Here is a 20,121-nt window from a genome sequence, read left to right as displayed (position 1 = left end):
ATATATCCTCTGTGATGCAAACCAGTAGAAATTCTTGTCTTCTGTTTCATGAAAGAATCCCTTTCGCTTTGCATCTTTGGATATTTACTCCCAGGGGCTTATTTTCCCCTCTTTGGAGCTTATTCCTCCTCCCCAGTTTGCAGCACTTCAGCACCATGAAGGGCTTCACTCTAGAGAGTCGGTGAAGCAAAGAAAAGGCTCCATGGAGCCCTATTGAGTAAACAGAAACACATCACATTAAGTCAGTCTCCTCCTGCTGTCCTCCTATCAGCTATGGAAAGTCAGAGAGATAAACCAAAGTTCAGGCAGAGGCATACACATACAAGGAGTTTTGGTTGTTGTTATTTTTTCTGTCTTTGCATACACTCCTCAACCAAACCCTTCCTAGAGTTGCTGAAGCTTTCTGACATCACGAAGTCCTTTTCTGTGAGTCATTAAATTGCTGAAGCCCAGAAAATCAAATTTAGTTTAGGTCTGTTTGATAATGTAATAACATAGTAAAATGTGATTCACCAATTAGCTTGTGTAATTGAATAATCAAAAACATGCTCCGAACGAGTCGCTGAGGCACAGCCCACCATGCTTACGGCTCTATGATTTCTCCGATTACTACTGCAGGTACCTCTTCTGCCAATGCTATTCCCTCCCCGTTTCCTGTGAAAGAGAATCTACAAATACATCTGTGGCTGTAGATCAACAGGATACTTAGTTTCATTACTTGCTGATTTCCCGTTTCTCCTTCATCAGCTCCCTCTTGAGTAACTTAGACCCTGGGCAAAGGGGCTGGCAATCTAGTCCTGGCCTCCCTAGTGCTCTCCATGAACTATATTTAAATTCTGTGAGGAGAGAAACCCAGACAGTTGTTAGAGCCTTTAAAGGCAATCACAATTTTGTAGTTGAAAAACTGCCTCCCTTGATGATTCCTAAATTCTAATGGTGTGAGCAAGACATACTTTAGGGGTGAGGGGAAGTAATAGACAGTTTGAGACTTTTTTTCTCAGAAATTACAATTTTCTAAGAAGAAATCTGTGGCAGATAAGAACTGAAATTCAGTGGGTTTTTTTGTTGTTGTTGTTGTTTTTGTTTTTGTTTTGTTTTGGTTTTTTTTTTTTGCTCAATTTACAGCATTTCCTCATAATTCTCTCTGCATATCTGTTGACCCATAGGTGCCCGGCTATATTCAAAATTCTTCTTCTAAACTCAGATCTATTCAAGGATTGTTTAGATGGCTGAAACAAACTCTAATGAGGAATTTTAAAATGGGTCCTTCTTTATTCATTTACTCCTTCTGAAATATTTGGGCAGTCTTTCATGGTCCAGGGCTTCGAATAGCAAAAGAAAGAGTAATTGAAATATATTACCTGAACTTGGATCGATAAAGAAATGGAATTTCTTAACTGACTCAGTCATTTTTAATATAGCTTTGCCCCTCAGAAGAGAGGACAAAAAGGAGGGGCAAGAGGAGAAGGAGGAAGCAGAGGAGTAGGGGGGCATCCCCTGGAGTTTTACTGCCATTTCAGACGTCACACTTTAGATTTTATTCATGCGGTCTAAAGAGTTATTAGTAAACTTTTCCTTTGTAATTATAGATCATCGCTCTTTGATGATTTGTTTACAAACTCATAATGCATATTTTGTACTATCCCCACACATTAAAAAAACAACAACATTCTAAGCGATGGAATCATCATTAATTATTTTCGTCATGTCTCATTTCATTTACAGAAAAATATAATCCAAAGCCCAATGTGAAGGAAATATTTTCTAATGGCAGGTGTATGCCTGTCACACCTGGAGTTCCCCCAGCATTTTCTAAATGTATAATCTCATACTCTAAGCACATTAGTAATTCTCTTTCCTTTTTTTCTTCCTATTAATAGGTCAATGGAACAGAAATTGAGTATGAATTTGAAGAAATTACATTGGAGAGGGTAAGAAAAAATTTTATATCTTTAAGTTGGTTTTCTGTCTTCCAGGTCCTAATTTGTAATCTTGTGAAATTACAAAATTGTGTTTCTTAGCTTAAAGTCACCTACAAGATTTACAGGAGTGTGTTAGTGACATGCTTACGATAGAGAGCACTGAGGTAGAAGACCAAATAACCAGAATGTTCTATTAGTAGATCATGTTTTCAAGGATTGGGGAAACAAATGGCGGAGGCGGAAGTGGCCCAGGAGCTGTGCATTCCTTTATTCTGGATACTCTGCTGTTAATGATGTGGCTGTACGTTTCTAAGACAGGTGACAAGATGTTCTCCACCGCGTGATATTGATGCTATAATCTGACCCACACCTGCCACACATCTTCTATTTCAGCCACGAAGAGTGATAAGCTTAAAGCCTATCCCCAAAGGCAGACACATCAACACTGTATCGCTCTGAAAATACCTTAGAAGGACCTTGGCAGTGACTTCTGGAAAATACAGGAAACCTTGCTACTCAGTGTATTTAGGTCTTTTACAAAACAGCCAAAGACATGTCAAAGACAGTCTATAAAAAGCAATGTCAGGTAACATTAACAGGCTAGCCATCATTCCAAAAGGTGAACATACATAAAACAGCTTACTTACCCTCATTCAGGAATGAAGATAAGGAACATGAGCAGTTTCGTATCCAATTGCAAGTATTTCCAAGGTGTCTTACTGTCTGTTGACAATGAGTAGCCCTGAAAATGAGCTGATTTGGAAACAGAGATCAAAAACCATGGGGAAAAAAAGCATAGTTTTAGAGACACAATTACATTTTAAAAGTTGGACAAATTTCACAAAGACTGCTCGAATTTGTACTGTTTATAACAGTAAAGGCTCAAAAATATGTTTACTACTTCCTTATATACCCATATAATATTCATCTTATAAAATTAAATACAATGAAATACTAAGTTATATTTCGATATCATTTTAGAAGACTATGTCATTGCAAGGATACAAAGCATATCCGTTATGTAAATCAATTTTAAATAGTTTTACAGTAAGTTTAAAACATAATTAAACATAGACTGAATCGAATTGAACAAAACTCTTCCAATATCCAAGTTCTAGTAAAAGTAGAAAAGCTTTTAAATATTCTTTTCTTTGAAAAAAAAAGAGGAAAAAATAAAACAACATCTGGAAAGGGTGGGGGACACACATGGTATGGCTGAGTCTTATCATCATTTGAGAATCAAGGACTCTATCACAATTAACACTACTGGTTGTGAGTGTTGCGAGAGAACCTTTGTCATTGGAGAATCGCCCTTAGATGACTTATTGTTTATAAACTCAAAGCGTATGTTTTATATGGATACAAAAACAAATCACCCCACTCTAAGGGGTGGAATCATTGCTGACTATTTTTGTAATGTCGTTTTCATTTTGGCAAAAGCATCCAATGCACAAACATAAAAGGCACGTGCAGGAATGGCAGGTGTGTGGTGGCAGTATGGTTTATGAGGTACAATGCACAATGTAAATGCAACCCTTCTAAACCCAGAACCTATGCAGCTAAACCGGTCTCACTGTGTTCTCGATTCTTCTCCTCTCTCCAAGTAGTCCTTTCTTATATAGATATTCTGGATGACAATAGCAATGTACCAAACTTAAGGCCCCCAATGGGTATGACTTTGGTTAGGCCTTTGTACCGCTGGAAGATGTCTTATAGGCATCTCAAACAAGCCTATTAACTTTTGTTCGCTGCATCCCTGTGATGTAAGGTTTTACATCATCAACTGGATCAGTGTTAGATGCACCTTGGGGATCATCCTGTGATCCCATTTATATTTATTCTTAGCTTTTAATAATAATAGCTGAAGAACTGACCAAAATCCTTCAAATGGTTTGTAAGCATAGTGACACGTGAGTCTCGTTTGACAAGCTCACACCCCTACTTGGATCTGTCATTCTTTCACTTTCTCTCTGTCTCTTCGTTCCTGTACTGAAAATCTATGGAAAAAATGATGGTATCGAATTCCAAAAATACTTTATAATACACATGAAAATAAATACACCAAAGATACATATGACTACATCTGTGACACCTAGAAGGACATAATCTGTTAAAGTGCTAGCATCTTATTAAGGATTTGGGTAGATATTCGTTGTTTCTTTTTTCATATCTTCTAAATATATTTAATGATTTTATAATACAATAAATAAATTATATGATAATTTAAATAATTTTGTATAAAATTAAAACAAAATTATTATTCTATGAGCTATCATTCAAGTGTGAGTTAATACTATAGACCTTTATTCATTTATACTTCCTCTTTAGTTTCTTGCTCTTCACTTTCATGAGTCAACAGATTTCTCATTTTATTCTAATTTTTATTGAGCATGAGTCGTCTTAAAGAAATTTACGTGGGAAGCCGAGCACTCTGCAGATGGATGCTTTAACACATCCATTATGGACTTGGATAAAATTTTAATGGCATTCTAAATAGATAAAGTGATATTAGGGGATTTTAACTCAAATGAGAGAAAGAAAGAAAGAAAAACTACACATGTTTGTAAATCGCTACCCTCCTCCCCGAAGCTGGAAATGTTGTTAATGACTTATTAACTTCTGAAGTGTGTTCACTTTGTTAATGCCTATTTCTTCCAGAATATATGCTATTTGTACATACTCAGTCACTTCTGTATTTGATTTTTCTACAATAATCTGACTGTGTAGTACATACTAAGAAAAAGTATATGGGTGGCTTTTGCCTCACTCTGCTCCTGGGAGGACAGTGAAGGAGTTGCATGGAGGCTGGCTCCAATAGCAGCTGTTCAAATGACCTTGAACTCCATGTTCCCTCATTGGATTTCAGTTTTCATATTAGGGAAAGAACATAAGTGGTTTGTATCGATCTCAGATTACCCTTGGAAAATGAATCCGTTAATGTAAAGGTTTATAATGTCATGCATGTTTAGTCTTAATATTTGATTTCGTTGATACATCACTTCTCACAAATATAGGACTGTTGAGAACCCTAACTTTTAATAGCGTCCCAGGACAAGACAGGCATTTTGGTCACCAAATAAATGCAAGAGAAACATGGGTGTAAGACTTCAGATCCCCAGAAGCAATTTAAATGCCAGTGAACATGGTAGCCTACCTGTATTGCCAACCTTACAAGACAGTTGGGAGATCCCAGAGCAAGCTTGCTGGCAAGACTAGACATATCAGTGAGCCCTGTCCCTCAGGGACTGAGAGACATTGCCTCAATGAATATGGTAAAAATGATGAAGGATCATTTGAGAAAGCAACCTTGGTCCTCTACATGCATAACACATATGTTAATATGGACAAAGCCTGATATACTTTTTTAAATTTATTTTTATATTTATAAAAACTAGCTTTTCTCATTTTACATACCAATCACAGTTTCCACTCCCTCCCCTCTTCCCACTCCCTCCATCTTCCCCCATCCCGTCTACTCCTCAGAGAAGGTAAGGAATCCCATGGGAAGTCAACAAAGTCTAGTGCATTGTTTTAAGGTAGGGTCAAGGCCCTCCCCACTTTATCTAGAATAAGCAAGGTATCCCTCCAAAGAGAATGGGTTGCAAAAAGCCAGTACAAGCAGTAGGAATAAATCCTGGTCTCCCTGCCAGTGACCCTACAGTCTGCCCAGACACACCCATCACCCACATTCAGAGGGTCTGGTTTAGTCCTTTGCTGGTTCTCCCGCTGTCAGGCCAAAATTGGTGCATTCCCATTAGCTCAGGGAAGTTGTTTCAGTAGGTATTCCCTTTATGGTTTTGACCCCTTTGCTTATATTATCACTCCTCCCTCTCTTTGACTGGACTTTGGGAGCTCGACCCAGTATTCAGCTGTGGATCTCCTCATCTGCCTCCATCGGCCACTGGATGAAGGCTCTATGATGACATTTAAGACAGTCATCCAGGGAGGGAGAGCAAGGAACAAGGTAATTTGATTGAGGGATCCATTATGGGGCCTAGCAAGAAACCTGGCACTAGAGAAATTCCCAGAAATCCACAAGGATGGTCCCAGCTATGACCCTAAGCAATTGTGAAGAGAGTACCTGAACTGGCCTGCCTGTGATTCTTAACTTATAAGAGATTGACAAGACACCAAAGAGTCCGATAACATGCCTTTTCTTTACTGTTTCTGTTGTTAGTTAGATGCCAAAGGTGTAACAACCACGAACCTTATACATGAGTTTACCATGCATGTATTTCCGTCTAATCTCTATAACATTTTCATGATGTCTAAAGAACCCCACTTTTACTTGCTAAGAGTCCGAGACTCAGAGATCAAATAAGCTCTCAAAACATTAGGGGAAAGTCACATTTTCTGAAGGAGTGGGTTAAGATCGGCTCCACCACACCAAGTTAGCCTACCTTAAAAGGTAGCTCAAATACCATCTCTTTCAACGAGCTTTGGTTGCCTTTCCCTCCCGATTAGTGTCCCTCTTCACAAACATCAATCTCGACATGATGAAAAAGTGACTAGAATCTGTCTCTCCCAGTGCTCTAGGCGTTTTCCCATGGACAGTACTTTATTATGGTGTTCTTAGATACCATGTCACAGAAAAGGCAAAAACATTGACAATTTGAAGACAAATCGATAGCTCATTTTCTGCTGCCAAGTTGCTCAATGCATTGACTATGTGCTAAACATACTAAACCCTAGAAAGATCTCTCATGCATCAGATTGTCATTTACTAAATGTGAGTACCAGACACAGTCTATACTTCATACATCGCATGGTATTAGAGAAGTAAATAGTAACTGTGAAGAAGAACATAGTGTTATAGACATCTGGCCCACACGAGAGTCCTTCTGTGACACATTACACTTGAGCAAACTCCTGGGCAATGAGAGGAATGCAAGCATGCAGCAGGAGGCAGAAAGAGAAAGCAGCCTCTCACACAGGAGTAGCATCCAACTGCTCAAAGACCTCTGGAAAAGTATTGCTCAGGTTAGTTAGGACAAGTTTAGTTTTTTAAGCTGTGAAGCAGGAACCAGAGGACCAGGCAAGAGAGACAGACCAAAGAGTGAACGTGACTGCCTTGGATAAGCTTGGATAACTCTGCAAGCTAGTTAATGTCGGCCTGAAGGCAATGGAAAACCTATGAAGAGGTTTAGTCACGAGAGCAGCATAGTCGTATCTATGAAAGCATTGTTTTGGCTGTAGGGCTGGATCCTCATGGCGTCGGACTGAGGGGAGGATGCAGGTGGGCCAATTAGGACGTAACTATGGATAAATGTGGTCAATAGTGAAGAAACAGTAGGTAGATTAAAATGTATTAGAAGTTATCTAATTGATCTCTACTATATTTTAGGTTGGGGGAGAAGAGTCAAAGATGCTTACAGTATAATGGAAATGGAACAGATTCTTGTTACAGACACTCAGTCAGGTGCACCTGTTATCTCTCAAGCCTTGCTGACAGCCAGGGTTACCTGTCAGCTGAGTAGATTTGTCAGCATTCTGTTTATGAGGCTAACAGACTGTGTATTCCTGGTATGATTTACACCATAAGAAGCTAGTTCACTTGTGCGGATAATAGATTCGCCATGCCTGAGAGACCTTGACCAATATGCGTGACAGTGATTGAAAAAAGATGGGAAATCCATGTCTGGGACGTATAACTCCCCTCTATTCTCCCTGAAAAGGTAGGCATATTCCTCAACAACCAGTGAGATAAGCAAATATTAGAGCCTTTTCTTAAAGTATAAATCCACGACTTCTTCGCTTGTTATTTACCCATAAATAAATTTATAAGGTAAATGACAGACTTATTCAGTCTCAAAAAAGTCTCACAAATTAAGTATGTTTTGGATAAGAGTGAGCCACATGGGAATTTTGAAAGTAGTGCTTGTGAAATAATAGGTTACCCATTAAAGGTGTCCAATGGCGTGTCCAGCTTGCTCGAGGTGTCAAATTAATTAGAAAGTAATTAAATGTCTGATTCACTTAGGCCACATTGTTTGATATTGATCATTGTGAAAATTCCTAAACTCAGATAGAATTAAGTATCCAATCCTTCAAGTAATGTGGAGAATCATGTTTCTGAACACCTCGTTTTTTCTAGGACTGTTAAGCTCTTTTCAGTTAGTAGTAACAGGAATGATAATCAGAGTCCAAATAGATGGTTGGTGGGTTTTCAATAATATATAATCAACTATTGCAAAACCTCATTCACAATGAGTTAAGTAACTTTGGGTAATAGATGATTTCTTCAAACAAATTCCATTGTATGTCTAATTATGGTGTATCTTTTCAGTATGCTTGAAATAGGATATATGTGTATTTGTGTGTGTAATATATATATATATATATATATATATATATATACTTGTGTGTAGCTGTTATATGAATATATATCACTCAAATATAAATATTTATTTAGACATAAAGAAAAGTGAATTTTGATTAGTTTATTAGCTTTGGATGGCATCACATGATTTAAGGACTAAAAGCAAGCCTCTAAAAGCATTGTGAGGAAGGACAGTTCGAAATTCCATATGAATCCAAGGTCACCCACTTCCTGTGTGACCTCAGGCAAATAAGTCAACCTATTAAGACCTCATGCTTCTTTATTGCAGATGGTTTACTGATATGTGCACATATGTGTGTGTGTGCGTGCACGCGTGTGTGTTATTTTAAAGAGTTTCTAGAACCTCCAAGATGCTGTTGTCTGTTTTTATCAGGTACACACAGACACACTTTTGTAGGCTCTGCATGTCTGATATAGACCACTGTTGACATAACTTTGGACATAATGTACAGCTAGATCAAATAGCAAACTCTTTCACTTTCCTCCCACCCACCCTCTCCATCCCCCCTCTGTTGTGTCTGTTTGCTTTTACATTGTGTCTAGTTACATTTACAGTGTGTCTGTGTTTACACTGTGTCTATTTGTGTTTACACTGTGTCTATTTGTGTTTACAATGTGTCTATTTGTATTTACATTGTCTGTGTTTGCTTTGTGTCTATTTGTGTTTACATCTATATTTGTGGTGAATGATATATGTGGTGAAGGACATTCTTCCTTGTGCTGTAAACATCTAACCATCAGTACAGTCTGTGTTCCCTTCATGAATACAATTGAAGACTGAGTTTGCATCCTTAACTAATAGGCTAATCTAGCATTGTCTACAACTCTTTTTCTTTATGATGAATAATACGACCAGAGTTCCAAGTGGATAAGCAGTTATACTCTGATTTTCAATTTGTAGTAGCTTGGGACTCTAGTTGGCTACGCTGTTTGTTTTGGATCCTGGTGTCTTTGTAAAATGGTTTATTTCAATGGTCGTGATTTCTGGTTTTGGTGTAGGATATAGAAATAGCTCCTGTTTTGTTTATGTATTAGAGCTGGCTTTCCCTTGGAGGACCTCTTTCCTTCAAAAAAACTATGTATCTCCTCATGACAATCCAAGCTTCCTGCAGTGAGGTTAAGAGAAAGAAGATTCAAGAGAGCCTCGAAGCCATCAATTCCCACGAGGAGTAGGTCATTCTACAGGTTCAACCCAATGCTACCCCTCCTCCAGAATTCTTGCCTTGAATCTTATAGCCAGACTAGTTCAAACTATTCATTTATAACTTACACAATGATGTACACTAAAGTTGTACCCTACATATTACTATACTTAACTTATACAATGGGCCATGTCCTCAGCTTATGCACCCACAGCCTGCTATGATTTGAACCTTGGGCACCAGCCAAATGTCCAGATGTGAAATGCTTACTCATCCAGGTGACACCATGGGAAAGTGGTAGAACTGTTTAAGGACGTGGATCCCAATCGAAATACCTTAGGTCACAACAGTGTGTTCTCTGAAGGTAGTTCACAAGTAATAATTGGTTGTTCTCACTGCAGTCCCTGAAGGGCTGTTATAAAAGGAGAGAACCTATTCCTGTTCTCTTTCTGTTCAAGAGATGGGACCATTTCGTCTCCATTGCTCCCACCATCAAGTACCACTGTGTACAGCTCTCATCAGAAGTCACACACCTACTTTGTTCAATCTCGATTTTTGAACCTCAGAAACTGTAAGTTAAATAGGACTTTTCTTTTTTTTAAGTTAGTTGATTCCAGTGTTGTATTATGGTGACCCAAATCCTGACAGATCCTCACTGTTTTCTAAATGCTAATCATACTTCTTATTACTGAGACGAGATGGCAAAGCAAGTTTTGCAGTAAAATATCTTTGGCAGGCTATAGGCAATTAGTACATTCTCCATTAAAGCATCATGTTAGTATTTTCTTTCTCCCAGTAACAGGAGCAATTTTTAAATGTCAAGCAAGTGACAGGTCTATGTATTTAGGACTCTATTATCCAAAATCCTCCGATTTAAGACTTTTGTTTGTATAGAAAGACTTTCACAGTATTAACCATAGGACTCAGATGTCAAGGGGGAAATGTTAGGAATAAAGTACCCAGGCATTTGCAGAGTCATTAATCTAACTTTTCTATATATGAGAGAGTCAGGCTCAGGATCCAGATTACCTAGTAAATACACCTCAAAGGGCATATTTAGATGGATTAGCATAGAGCGCTTTAAGCAAAAACTCAGCTGCTGATGTCAACCATGTCCATTCTTCTTTCTTCTAGAAGGTTCCAGCTGAGTTACCTTCCTTTTCCAGACTTAAAATCCCATCACCAGAATACTAACTAACACTGTTCGTTAGTTCATTGTCCTTAGCCTAGGCACCCTCGCCTCATTTAAACTGACCAATAGTTTCTTTTTTTTCTTTTTTGAGTGTCTTGGACATCTTTCTTTCATTTGGTTCTTGACTGTCACCAATTTTTCCAACACTGTATAATGATTTTCCAAAATAAACAACTTTTAGGAAAAAACATATCTATATTTGGAAAATTGTCTTAGACTGATTGCTGTTCATACAACAGAGTACCAGAGATTGAGAATGGTGTGAAGAAACCAGGTTCACTTGGTTTAGTTCTGGGGTCTGGAAAGTGTTAGTATCTGCCAAGAGTCTAAGGGCTGCTTCTTAATATGGCAGAAGGGCAAGTAAACATGGCCTCCATCTACTTCTTAAGTAACTACTCCACTCCTGGGATATTGATGGGAATCTACTCATGAGGACAATGCCCTATAATCTGCCAGTGCTTAAAAGCTTCAATTCTCAATGCTGGAACAATGCCAGTTAAATTTCAACATGAGTGTTAGAGATACTATGAAAAGTATAAATAACAAAAGACTTGTGTAGAAAGGATGGGTCTCCATCATGACCAAAATGGGTCCTGTAATCAGAGGGTAATCTATCTCCGTGACTGGTCTCAGTAAAGTACAGATGGTTGGGGAGACTGGACTGTGAGTGCTCTGAGCATTTGGGACCACGCCATAAGTACTGGAACTTGAGAATCTTGGAAAGAGAAAAGGTCCAGGGAGCTGACTGGAGAGATGCCCAGCAGTGACACCTGGCTTACTAAACCTGAGATCTTGAGAAATGATGGAAGTCCGGGATTTAGTCCCTTGCAAAGCCAAATTGACATTGCTATAATTTGCTCGAGCTCATCTGTCAGGCTAGCAGACAGACTACCCCTTTTAGTGCCTGCCACAACCAGCAGGCTAGTGGAAATAAAACCTGTAATTCTTAGCACTTTCCTTCCTAACTATTCTGACATATCCACAATCATCCCACAGCTTTATGGTATTATTCAGTGAGTAGGAAATCTGCATATTGCTTGGTCATTACTCCTCAGGAGAAATGGCCGTGACATTCCACCCCTTTCTCAGAGTTGACCCAATAAGCCTGCCGGTTTGTACTGTAGTGCTTCCCACCAAACAGACATGCGTGGCTTTGTCTACATGTTGATTTCTTCTCACCGTGTTCTTAACTGTCCTTAGAGTCTGTTACAGACGTCTGCCTTCCCCCACGTGACTTACTTGCTTTCATTAACCCTAAGGATTGTGAAGTCCAGGAGTGAGTCTTTGTTATTCTCCTACAAATACATCAGTATGTTCCTGGATTCTGTCTTAGGGGAGGAGGTCTGCACATCTTCCAGTATCGTATGAAGGAAGTACACAGTTCTTAGAATTCTGATACGAAAGCCTCCAGAAAACGAGGAAGCTTCTATCGGGGAAAACATCTGGAAGTCACTTTGTTACTGGAGAGGTTCCCTGCTTCCAAAGGAACCCAGAATTTTCAGGTGATCGAGTAAATAAATGGAAGAGAAAACGACCTTGGTTGCATCCTGTGACCGGGAACAGACCAGCACCGAAACCTTTGCCTGAATTTTTGTTACAGAAAATAATCAATACTCATTATTGTGTTTTGCTGTTTGAAGTGAGCCTTGTGCTAGCCTTCAGGAAAACAAACTCTAAATGATATAGGTGATTATAAAACCCTAAGGAATTTGCTTAGGACCCTAACATTTTAGATATACCTCAAAATATTCATTACTGAAAATTGGTTTTTCCTAACCTATTTCATTTTATGGGAGTCTCTCCCCACAATTCCCACCACCCATTTGGTGAACCATGAATGCCCTCCTTCACAGAGTCTTTCCATCTTTGCAGAGGACTCCCCCTCACCCCTCACCCTGCTTCTCTGCAGATCTTTTAAATTATCCTACAGGGTTGGTGTTCGGCTACTGAATTGTGAGTGCTGCCTCTTCCTACCCCATCTGCACAATGAACACCTGCTTGATTGGGAAAAAAAGAAGAAGAGGGGATATACAAGAAGAAAACACTCTAGTATCTGAATATAGAGCCTTCTCATACAGAGATGTATAGTAGAAAAACCAAACACTATTTTATATTTTAGAGACTTCTAGAATTTTTAGGTTTAATTGCTTATAGTTTATCATTTACTTTGATGAGCTTGATGCTTTTTAATCTCTTAAATTACCCACTGGAGAAAATTAATGTATAGATGTATTTTGAAGTTATTTCTTAGGCATTGGAATTTCCATGTAAAATTTTCAGAGTCTAAAGTTTAAATGTTTGGTCTACAGAAATTCTACTTAAAGAATACCCACAAGGTCATAATGAAGAGTAGGACATCTTCCATTTCAGATTGTCAATTAGTTTTGTTGACCTTCAAATTGCTCCTCATGCCATTATTTTTTTTAACCTAAACAGCTTCAACACAGTGTTCAAAACCCAGCTTGTAGATCTCTTTTGAAAAGTCCACATTCCACCATTGTGAGCTTGTCTGCCCTCATTATCATCCCCAGACTTCCTACTTGTCCTGAGTTCCTATCATATCTGCTTCTGTGGGATAATAATGATGTCTGTGTTCTGTTTGCTCTGTTTCCCCCTGGAACCTGGAGTGTGATAAATAGATGCTCAGTGTTGAAGGTGAAATTCTGCAAAGACATTAACCTATCAGAATAACCACTACAACCTTAATGTCCTAGCACATCACGAGTTTCTGTCTTGTTCCCACTGTAGCCCTTAACTATGGCTCCTGGTCGTCTTACTATGTATTCTCCAGAGAGGATGAATCAATGCACAGTGAAGTATAAGGGAGCATTTCATATGAAATTATGCTGGTGTGTATGTTTAAGTATATGAGAGCCTAGGAGGATATTCTCATTCAAAGCACACAACATCGCGGGATGCACTAATCCCTGGGCGGATAGTCTTATGTTGAATAAGCAAGCTAGCTAAGTCTGGATGCTGTGAGTTAGCCATCAAGTAGTGTTTCTTCATGGTTTCTGCTTTGAGTTTCTTCTTGAGTTCCTTTCCCGAATTCCCTCAGTGATGGACTGTAGCCTGAGAGCTGGAATAAACCCTTCTCTCTTCTGTGTTCGTTGTGGTTATGTTATTTATTCCAGCAACAAACTGAAAGTAGAAAATACCTCATATGTCAATTATCTATAATGATTATCTCATATCTTAATAATAACTGTTCTATGTAAGTTTTTCAAAGCAAACAAACTATAGAAAAAAGAACACATTTGTTCATGGTCAGCAAAGCAATGCATGGCACAGTTACTTAATCAGTTGGCTATTCTGTCCTTGTTAAATGTCACCTGCAGGCATAGGAAATACAAAAAAAAAGTTTTGGAATAAAATGCTTATTTTTTGAGCAGTCATGATATACATCTGGTCTGGATTGCCTCCAAAATTTTACTGCATTGATCAGCAGGAAAATTAAGCCAAATTATACTTCATTCTCAATTATTATTCAAGAAACTGTTGTAAGGCAATGATGCAGGTGGAGATATGCTTTTTCCGTTTAATGGTATTTCTTAATGCTTGTGAAATATGCCACGTGTCACCCTGAACTGACCATCTGCTTAAACTGTGCTCAGATGTCAGCAAGATCACCATAACTCTGGAGACAAATAACAAAAAAAAAATGATATTGTTTTTGTATTAGCAGCTTTCTAATGCATAAAAACTAATAGAGTTAAGGTTTCATTCCAATTATGTGTTGTAAATTTCCTAAAAGAAAATAGATCCATATTTTCTGAAACAAAATAGGTGAGGTTGTTGGGTCTATTAGCAAGTATGCACCATTCACAGCTATTTCATTTAGCTAGTATAATATCTAGATTTTTTTTGCTATAGCTCATATTTTAATATTGCTTCATTATTTTCACATTATATTTTGATATCTCATCTTCTTCAAAATGCCCTGTGAAATAAGAAGATAAAACATCCATGCTCCTCATTTTGCAAAAGAACTAAAGCACAGTTAGCATCTTCTCCGTGGGTTCCCAAGGCCACTGCATGCATAACAAGGACCTCATTCTAAACCTCCAGCCCTGCTTTTTCACCAGGATTGCTGCCTGTGTTTTTGGCTTTCCTTAACACCAAAAACTTCCAAATCGTCAGCCTTCCTAGGTAAGACCGTCCAAACATATTGAAGGTGATTTCTCCTCAAGCTAACTGAAATCAGAGACCGGCATTCTTTCATAGCTCATTACTAAACCAAATGATTTAGACCTGCCTGTTGGAAAGCACCTCTCATAAATGTTAACCGTCACAAGATATTTCTACTTTCTGTGCTCTCCTTTTGTTTTTCCCATAAAGACCCTTTTAGATTTTAAACATCTCCATTTGAAAGACTTTCCTTATATTGGTTTGATGTTTCTTTTTGTATTATCTACCAAGTATGTTTCTTTTATTTTGTTCCCCCCTCCCCCCAAAGAGAGCAAAGTATTTTGAAGGTAGCCTTTGTAATCATAAGTATGAAGTCATATTATAGTCTTGCATGTAACAGATTTAGGAATGTGACCAGGTTGCTCTCTGTGCCTCTGCGTTCATATCTATTCAAGTGAGATGATGCTGGTAACTAACTCAGGGTCACAGGTGGGTGTTGTAGGAGGCTATTTGTTCATTTCTGACTGCTCAGCCCTGAAATAATCACACATAAATTAAATTATTTAAATCACTGCTTGGCCCATTAGTTCTAGATTCTTAGTAACTAACTTTTACATCTCAATTTAACCCATCTCTTAATGTGTATATTGCCACATGGCTGTGGCTTATGAGGTAAAGTTCCAGTGTCTGTCTCTGCAGGGCTACATGGCTTTTCACTTACTCCACCTCCTTTCTCCCAGCATTCAGTTTAATTTTTCCCACCTAGCTCTGGCCTACCCTATCAGGCCAAGCCAGTTTCTTTATTAACCAATGGAATTCACAACATACAGAAAGGAATCCCACATCACCTCTCCTTTTGTGTTTAAACAAAAAGGAAGGTTTTAATTTTAACATAGTAAAATTACATATAACAAGAGGTATCAAGCAAGAATTATAGTTATAGTATCTATATCTACTTTATCTTTTATCATAATTAGCAAAACTATATCTTCTTACTATCTATTCTTCAACTCCATCAAAGACTCCAGAAGGATATAATATTATCTAAGTAAACAGGAAGTGCATTGTAACAACTTCCAAAACTCTAGAATTGACAGAGACATCTTGCTGCCTGGACAGTCACCTAAAGTTCTTTCGTAATGCTGTAGGCACCCGTCTTCAGTCTACAGGCCCATAGTGTCTGGCAGACTTTTTTATGAAGCAGGAAATTTTAAAGACAGTTCTGCCTAGATTGGCAGTTTGTCAGTCACTTTTTTTCTATGTCCTGAAGAATGTCTGGCAGACTATTTCATGAAGCAGGAACCCTGAAGAATCATCTCACTTTTAGGCTAGTTCAGCAGTCATTTCTCTGTGGTTCCTACATGTTCAGTTCATACAGCATACCATCAAGCAGTCCAGGCAAGAGCAGTTTCTTGCCCAAATGGCTAGAAAACTCCAAAAGGAGCCTCTTCAATGTCCATCAACCTCTTGAAGTAATTGGTACTGCCAAGAGAAGATGTGTCTCACTTTCAAGAAAAGTTCTAAGTTCTTAAAACAGTTTAAAGGCTGCATTCTGTAGTCTTTGAAAGGTTTGAAGGATGCCTATCCATCTGAAATACATATCTGTCCATCTAGAAAACTTAACTAACATGACTACAAGCTTAACTTTTATAGATGATTATCTATTAACCTATATTTTTAATCATACATTGCATTTTTTAAATGAACTATACTAACACAACACCTTAATCAAGAGCAGAAATATATAATACAAATTGACCTACATTAAATTTGTATTAAAAAACCAAGATCCATACCAATGCAAATCCATATAGCAGGTGGGGACTGGATATGTTTATGAGTATGAAATTTAGCACATTGACACAATGTCTGGTTTCAGTAAGTGTTATAAAAGAGTTCAATAATGCTGTCATGAATATTAGTCTACTTTTCTTCCTTCAAAAACCTTGAGAATCCAATGTCCACTTTGTTCTTGACTAGTCTTTCTGAAGAATCACCCCACTCCCTTGATTGTTCTCCATAAAGTTTCCTGCCTTTGACAGTGTTTATGAGTATTATTCTTCCTCCTGATAGTTCCTCCTTTCTTGTTCGGCAGAGAAAATATTACTCAGAAATCAAGAATGAGCTTAACTTGTATGAGGCTCCAAGTTTGATCCTGAGCATCAAAACGTAATTCATTGTATAGACCTGTATTAAATTCCCACAGTGGTGCTTGGAATTGCTGGTTTGTTAACCACCTTCTCTGTGACAAGTGTATACAATGCTGTGATGGATTAATGACTGAGGCAGTCTTTCCTTGGAGAGAGGAAGAGTCAGATGGGTTGCCACTGTGTCAATAGCATCATCACCCAAACAGGATGATGTACCACCCAAGCCTTGCCATCTTCCTAATCTACAAAATTACTCAATTGCAAATGCCTAACAGAGGCTATCTTTCCTTACCCTTGTTGTTGCAGTGAAATAAAAATACAGGCAATTGCATGGGGCATTGTTAAAATGAAACTTGATCCAAAACAAACTTCTCTGGGTTTACTGTCAATGATAAATACCTTTATTATAGGAGTCTTATTACAACTTCAAGGCTAAATTCATTCTCATGTCCATAGGCACTTTCTCTTCAAGCATGATACTTAAGAGACTGCCTGTCTTCAGCCTGGAATGTTAGGTACAAATTATGGTGCATGCTTTGATGTGCAGTCTGTCACCTCTGGCAGCTCCTCAAGTGCTCTGAGGTGAGCTGATCAGCTTTGCCAACACCATCAGCTGCAGTGGGATTGCCGCACACTCTGCCAGAAAAAACTAGGAAATGCTGACTTGGCCTCTCTGAAATTCACTGACTTAAAAAGTAATATTAAAAAATAAAAGTATATATATAATTTAGGAGTATTAATTTTGTCTGTTTTCAAGGCCTCTCTTCTCTATCAATGGAAAGGTTCTGAAACCCTTGTTAATTGAAATTCCTTTGATTATTTATAATTTCTAGTATGTAGTAACTATTATGTAAATCATTGTATCATAATATTTCAGAAATAAGAAAGGAAGTCATCTGTTATATTTTGTGTACAAATAATTCGTTTTTTTTCTGATTGACTTGTTTAAATCCAGAATTGCGTGGATGTAGATGGAAAACCCTTGAATAGAGAAATAACTGCTGGAAATCTGAAGTTTGCTGTTAACCTCATTCCTTTTCTTTTGCCTTATGAATCCTCCTTACAACTTTGTAAAGTTGTTATTATCACACACATGTTCCAAAATGACGCAGCGAGTGGTTGGGCTGGAAGACAGCACACAGCTCGGAAGTGGTGGGGCAGAAATTTGAACTGAGACTGGCTTAAGCCAGTTTCCCAAGGACTGACCTGCTCTGTGGTCTGGTGCTCGCCTTCTCACCCCCAGTGCTGCTGCTTCCTTCACATGATGTTGTGACTTTTCCCTCTGGAAAACTTGGCCCTCAAACAACTTATATAGGGATTCTTTACTCTGGGCTTCAAGGGAACGCTTCTCAGCCCAAACCCAGTCTCCACTTGTGCCCCATGGGCAACAGATAGACTGGCATTAAAGAATTGCAGCACTAGCTACAAAATCAGTTGCTATTTAACTCTCAGGGTTCTCAACACATAAATGAGTTTTATAAATCTGCACACCATTCTTGGAATCTGAAGCAAGGAAATTAAATGTTAACCTGGTTCACATTCATAATGCACAATTTATAACCCTGTGCAGACTAAGCTATATAGTGAAAATACTCTTACATTTGTTCAGACTATTTTAATGGTCAGTGCCCACATCCCAATGCTGTCTAAGTGATTTCTCTTGTGTGATCAAAATAATAAGACATAGCATGAATTCTAAATGGTCTTAATAATAAAAACCCCGAGTCAGATGCAGTGATAAAGATCAGAGAAACAGAGCAGCCAGTCACTACTTCTTACCTCTACCGAATCCTCAGATGGAATGGGCAATCCTGTCTCTAGGAATCCTCCAATTGAATGCTGTGAGCTTCTGACTCCTCCTGCCTCATATTATTCTCTCTACCCAGGCATATCCCTTCCTGCCTCCACCTCCCTAGTGCTAGGATTAAAGGTTTGTGACTCCCAAGTACTAGGACTAAAGGTGTGAGCTACTGCCACCTGGCTTTGATTCTCTTTTAGACTGACTGGATTGATAATTATGTAGTCCAGGGTGGCCTTGAACTCACAGAGATCCATGTGCCCCTGCCTACCAAGTGCTAGGATTCAGTGTGTGCCACCACTACCTGGCCTCTTTGGATAACTAGTGTGTCTAGCTCCCTACTCTGTTCTTCAGGCAAGCTTTATTTGTTATAGCACAAACAAAATATCACCTCAAATTACCTTGAGAACAAATCAATTCTTTCCAAACTTGTTGGTGCTCTGAAAAAGTACCTACTATAATTCTGAGCACATGATATGCAAGGAGCACTCTCCACACACCGTTGTGTCTGACACCTGAAAACCATGCCCTCCAGTATGTCTGAAACCTCAATCACCGAAAACTCAGCTTCTTGCCAAATGTGTGGGCTACTTTAGTTTTTTTTTTTCTTTTAATGGTTGAGAGTTTTTTCCGAGTACAGGAAAAGATTAAATAACTACACTTAGGTGGTTTCATATGAAGCATATAAAAGCACCATAGTTCCAAAACCTCAGGAAAAAAGTTAAACCTCCTAAATATTTATAAGCTGTTACTTAATTGCCAGGCCCGAAGCCACCACACAATTTTCTGACCGTCTGGGAAACTGCCATGAACGATACAATAGCAGCCCAAGAAATACTCGGTGCCAAAAGAAAGGGTTATTTTCAACACAAGCATCTTCTTGCATGCCCTGTGACCTTGGTCTGGTCAGAAGGAATCTGCGGGACATTATGTCATGTTTATATTTGTGCTGTGGCTCCTCACTCTGGGTCTCGTACTCAACATGACATTCCTCACTATGACAAGCTTCCTGCTTTGAACAGCCCAAAATACTCAGTAGAAATCCCACAGGACAACCACTCAGACATTCACATCTCCTGCTTTGGGTGAGTGGAATAGGTGTCATGGATTCCTAACTCCTACCTGTTCTGAGTCGACTGCTTTCTTGAGCCTGGAGAAAGTACACTAAGTTTGAGCATGCGCAGGTACCCACCCAGCTGTCACAGAGGAGACCCCAGAGGTTTCATACTGGCTATACCCACAGATGAGCCTCGAGCTAACTGCATCCTCCTGACCCAGAATTTTCTGTCAGATGTTGGTTGGAAACCTCAGTCTAGTCAGTCATTTCCCCTTCATTATGTGTCTTGTGGACATAGGGTTGAGAGGGTTTTCTTGTACCTCCCAAGTCTCAAAACAGTTCCTTCTCCTCTATGAAAATCATTCAGTGAATGACTGGATCTGTTGCTTTCT

The 20,121-nt window shown here is 38.7% G+C and overlaps 1 protein-coding gene across 8 annotated transcripts in view; it reads left to right on the top strand.

The window, feature by feature from the left end:
- Positions 1–20,121, top strand: part of Dlg2 (discs large MAGUK scaffold protein 2) — a 1,620,445-nt gene that overhangs the window by 1,102,279 nt on the left and 498,045 nt on the right. For all 8 annotated transcript variants that reach the window (XM_050154453.1, XM_050154448.1, XM_050154445.1 and 5 more), the window contains one exon: positions 1,881–1,931. In XM_050154453.1, the coding sequence (XP_050010410.1) occupies positions 1,881–1,931 (51 nt within the window). The remainder of the gene's footprint in view (positions 1–1,880; positions 1,932–20,121) is intronic.

Source organism: Alexandromys fortis, unplaced genomic scaffold (genome assembly GCF_014885135.2).
Source record: "Alexandromys fortis isolate MF-2015 unplaced genomic scaffold, M_Fortis_MF-2015_v1.1 scaffold_77, whole genome shotgun sequence".
Taxonomy (NCBI): Eukaryota; Metazoa; Chordata; class Mammalia; order Rodentia; family Cricetidae; genus Alexandromys; species Alexandromys fortis.
Note: the sequence above shows the minus strand (reverse complement) of the source record. Positions and strands in the feature narration are given on the sequence as shown.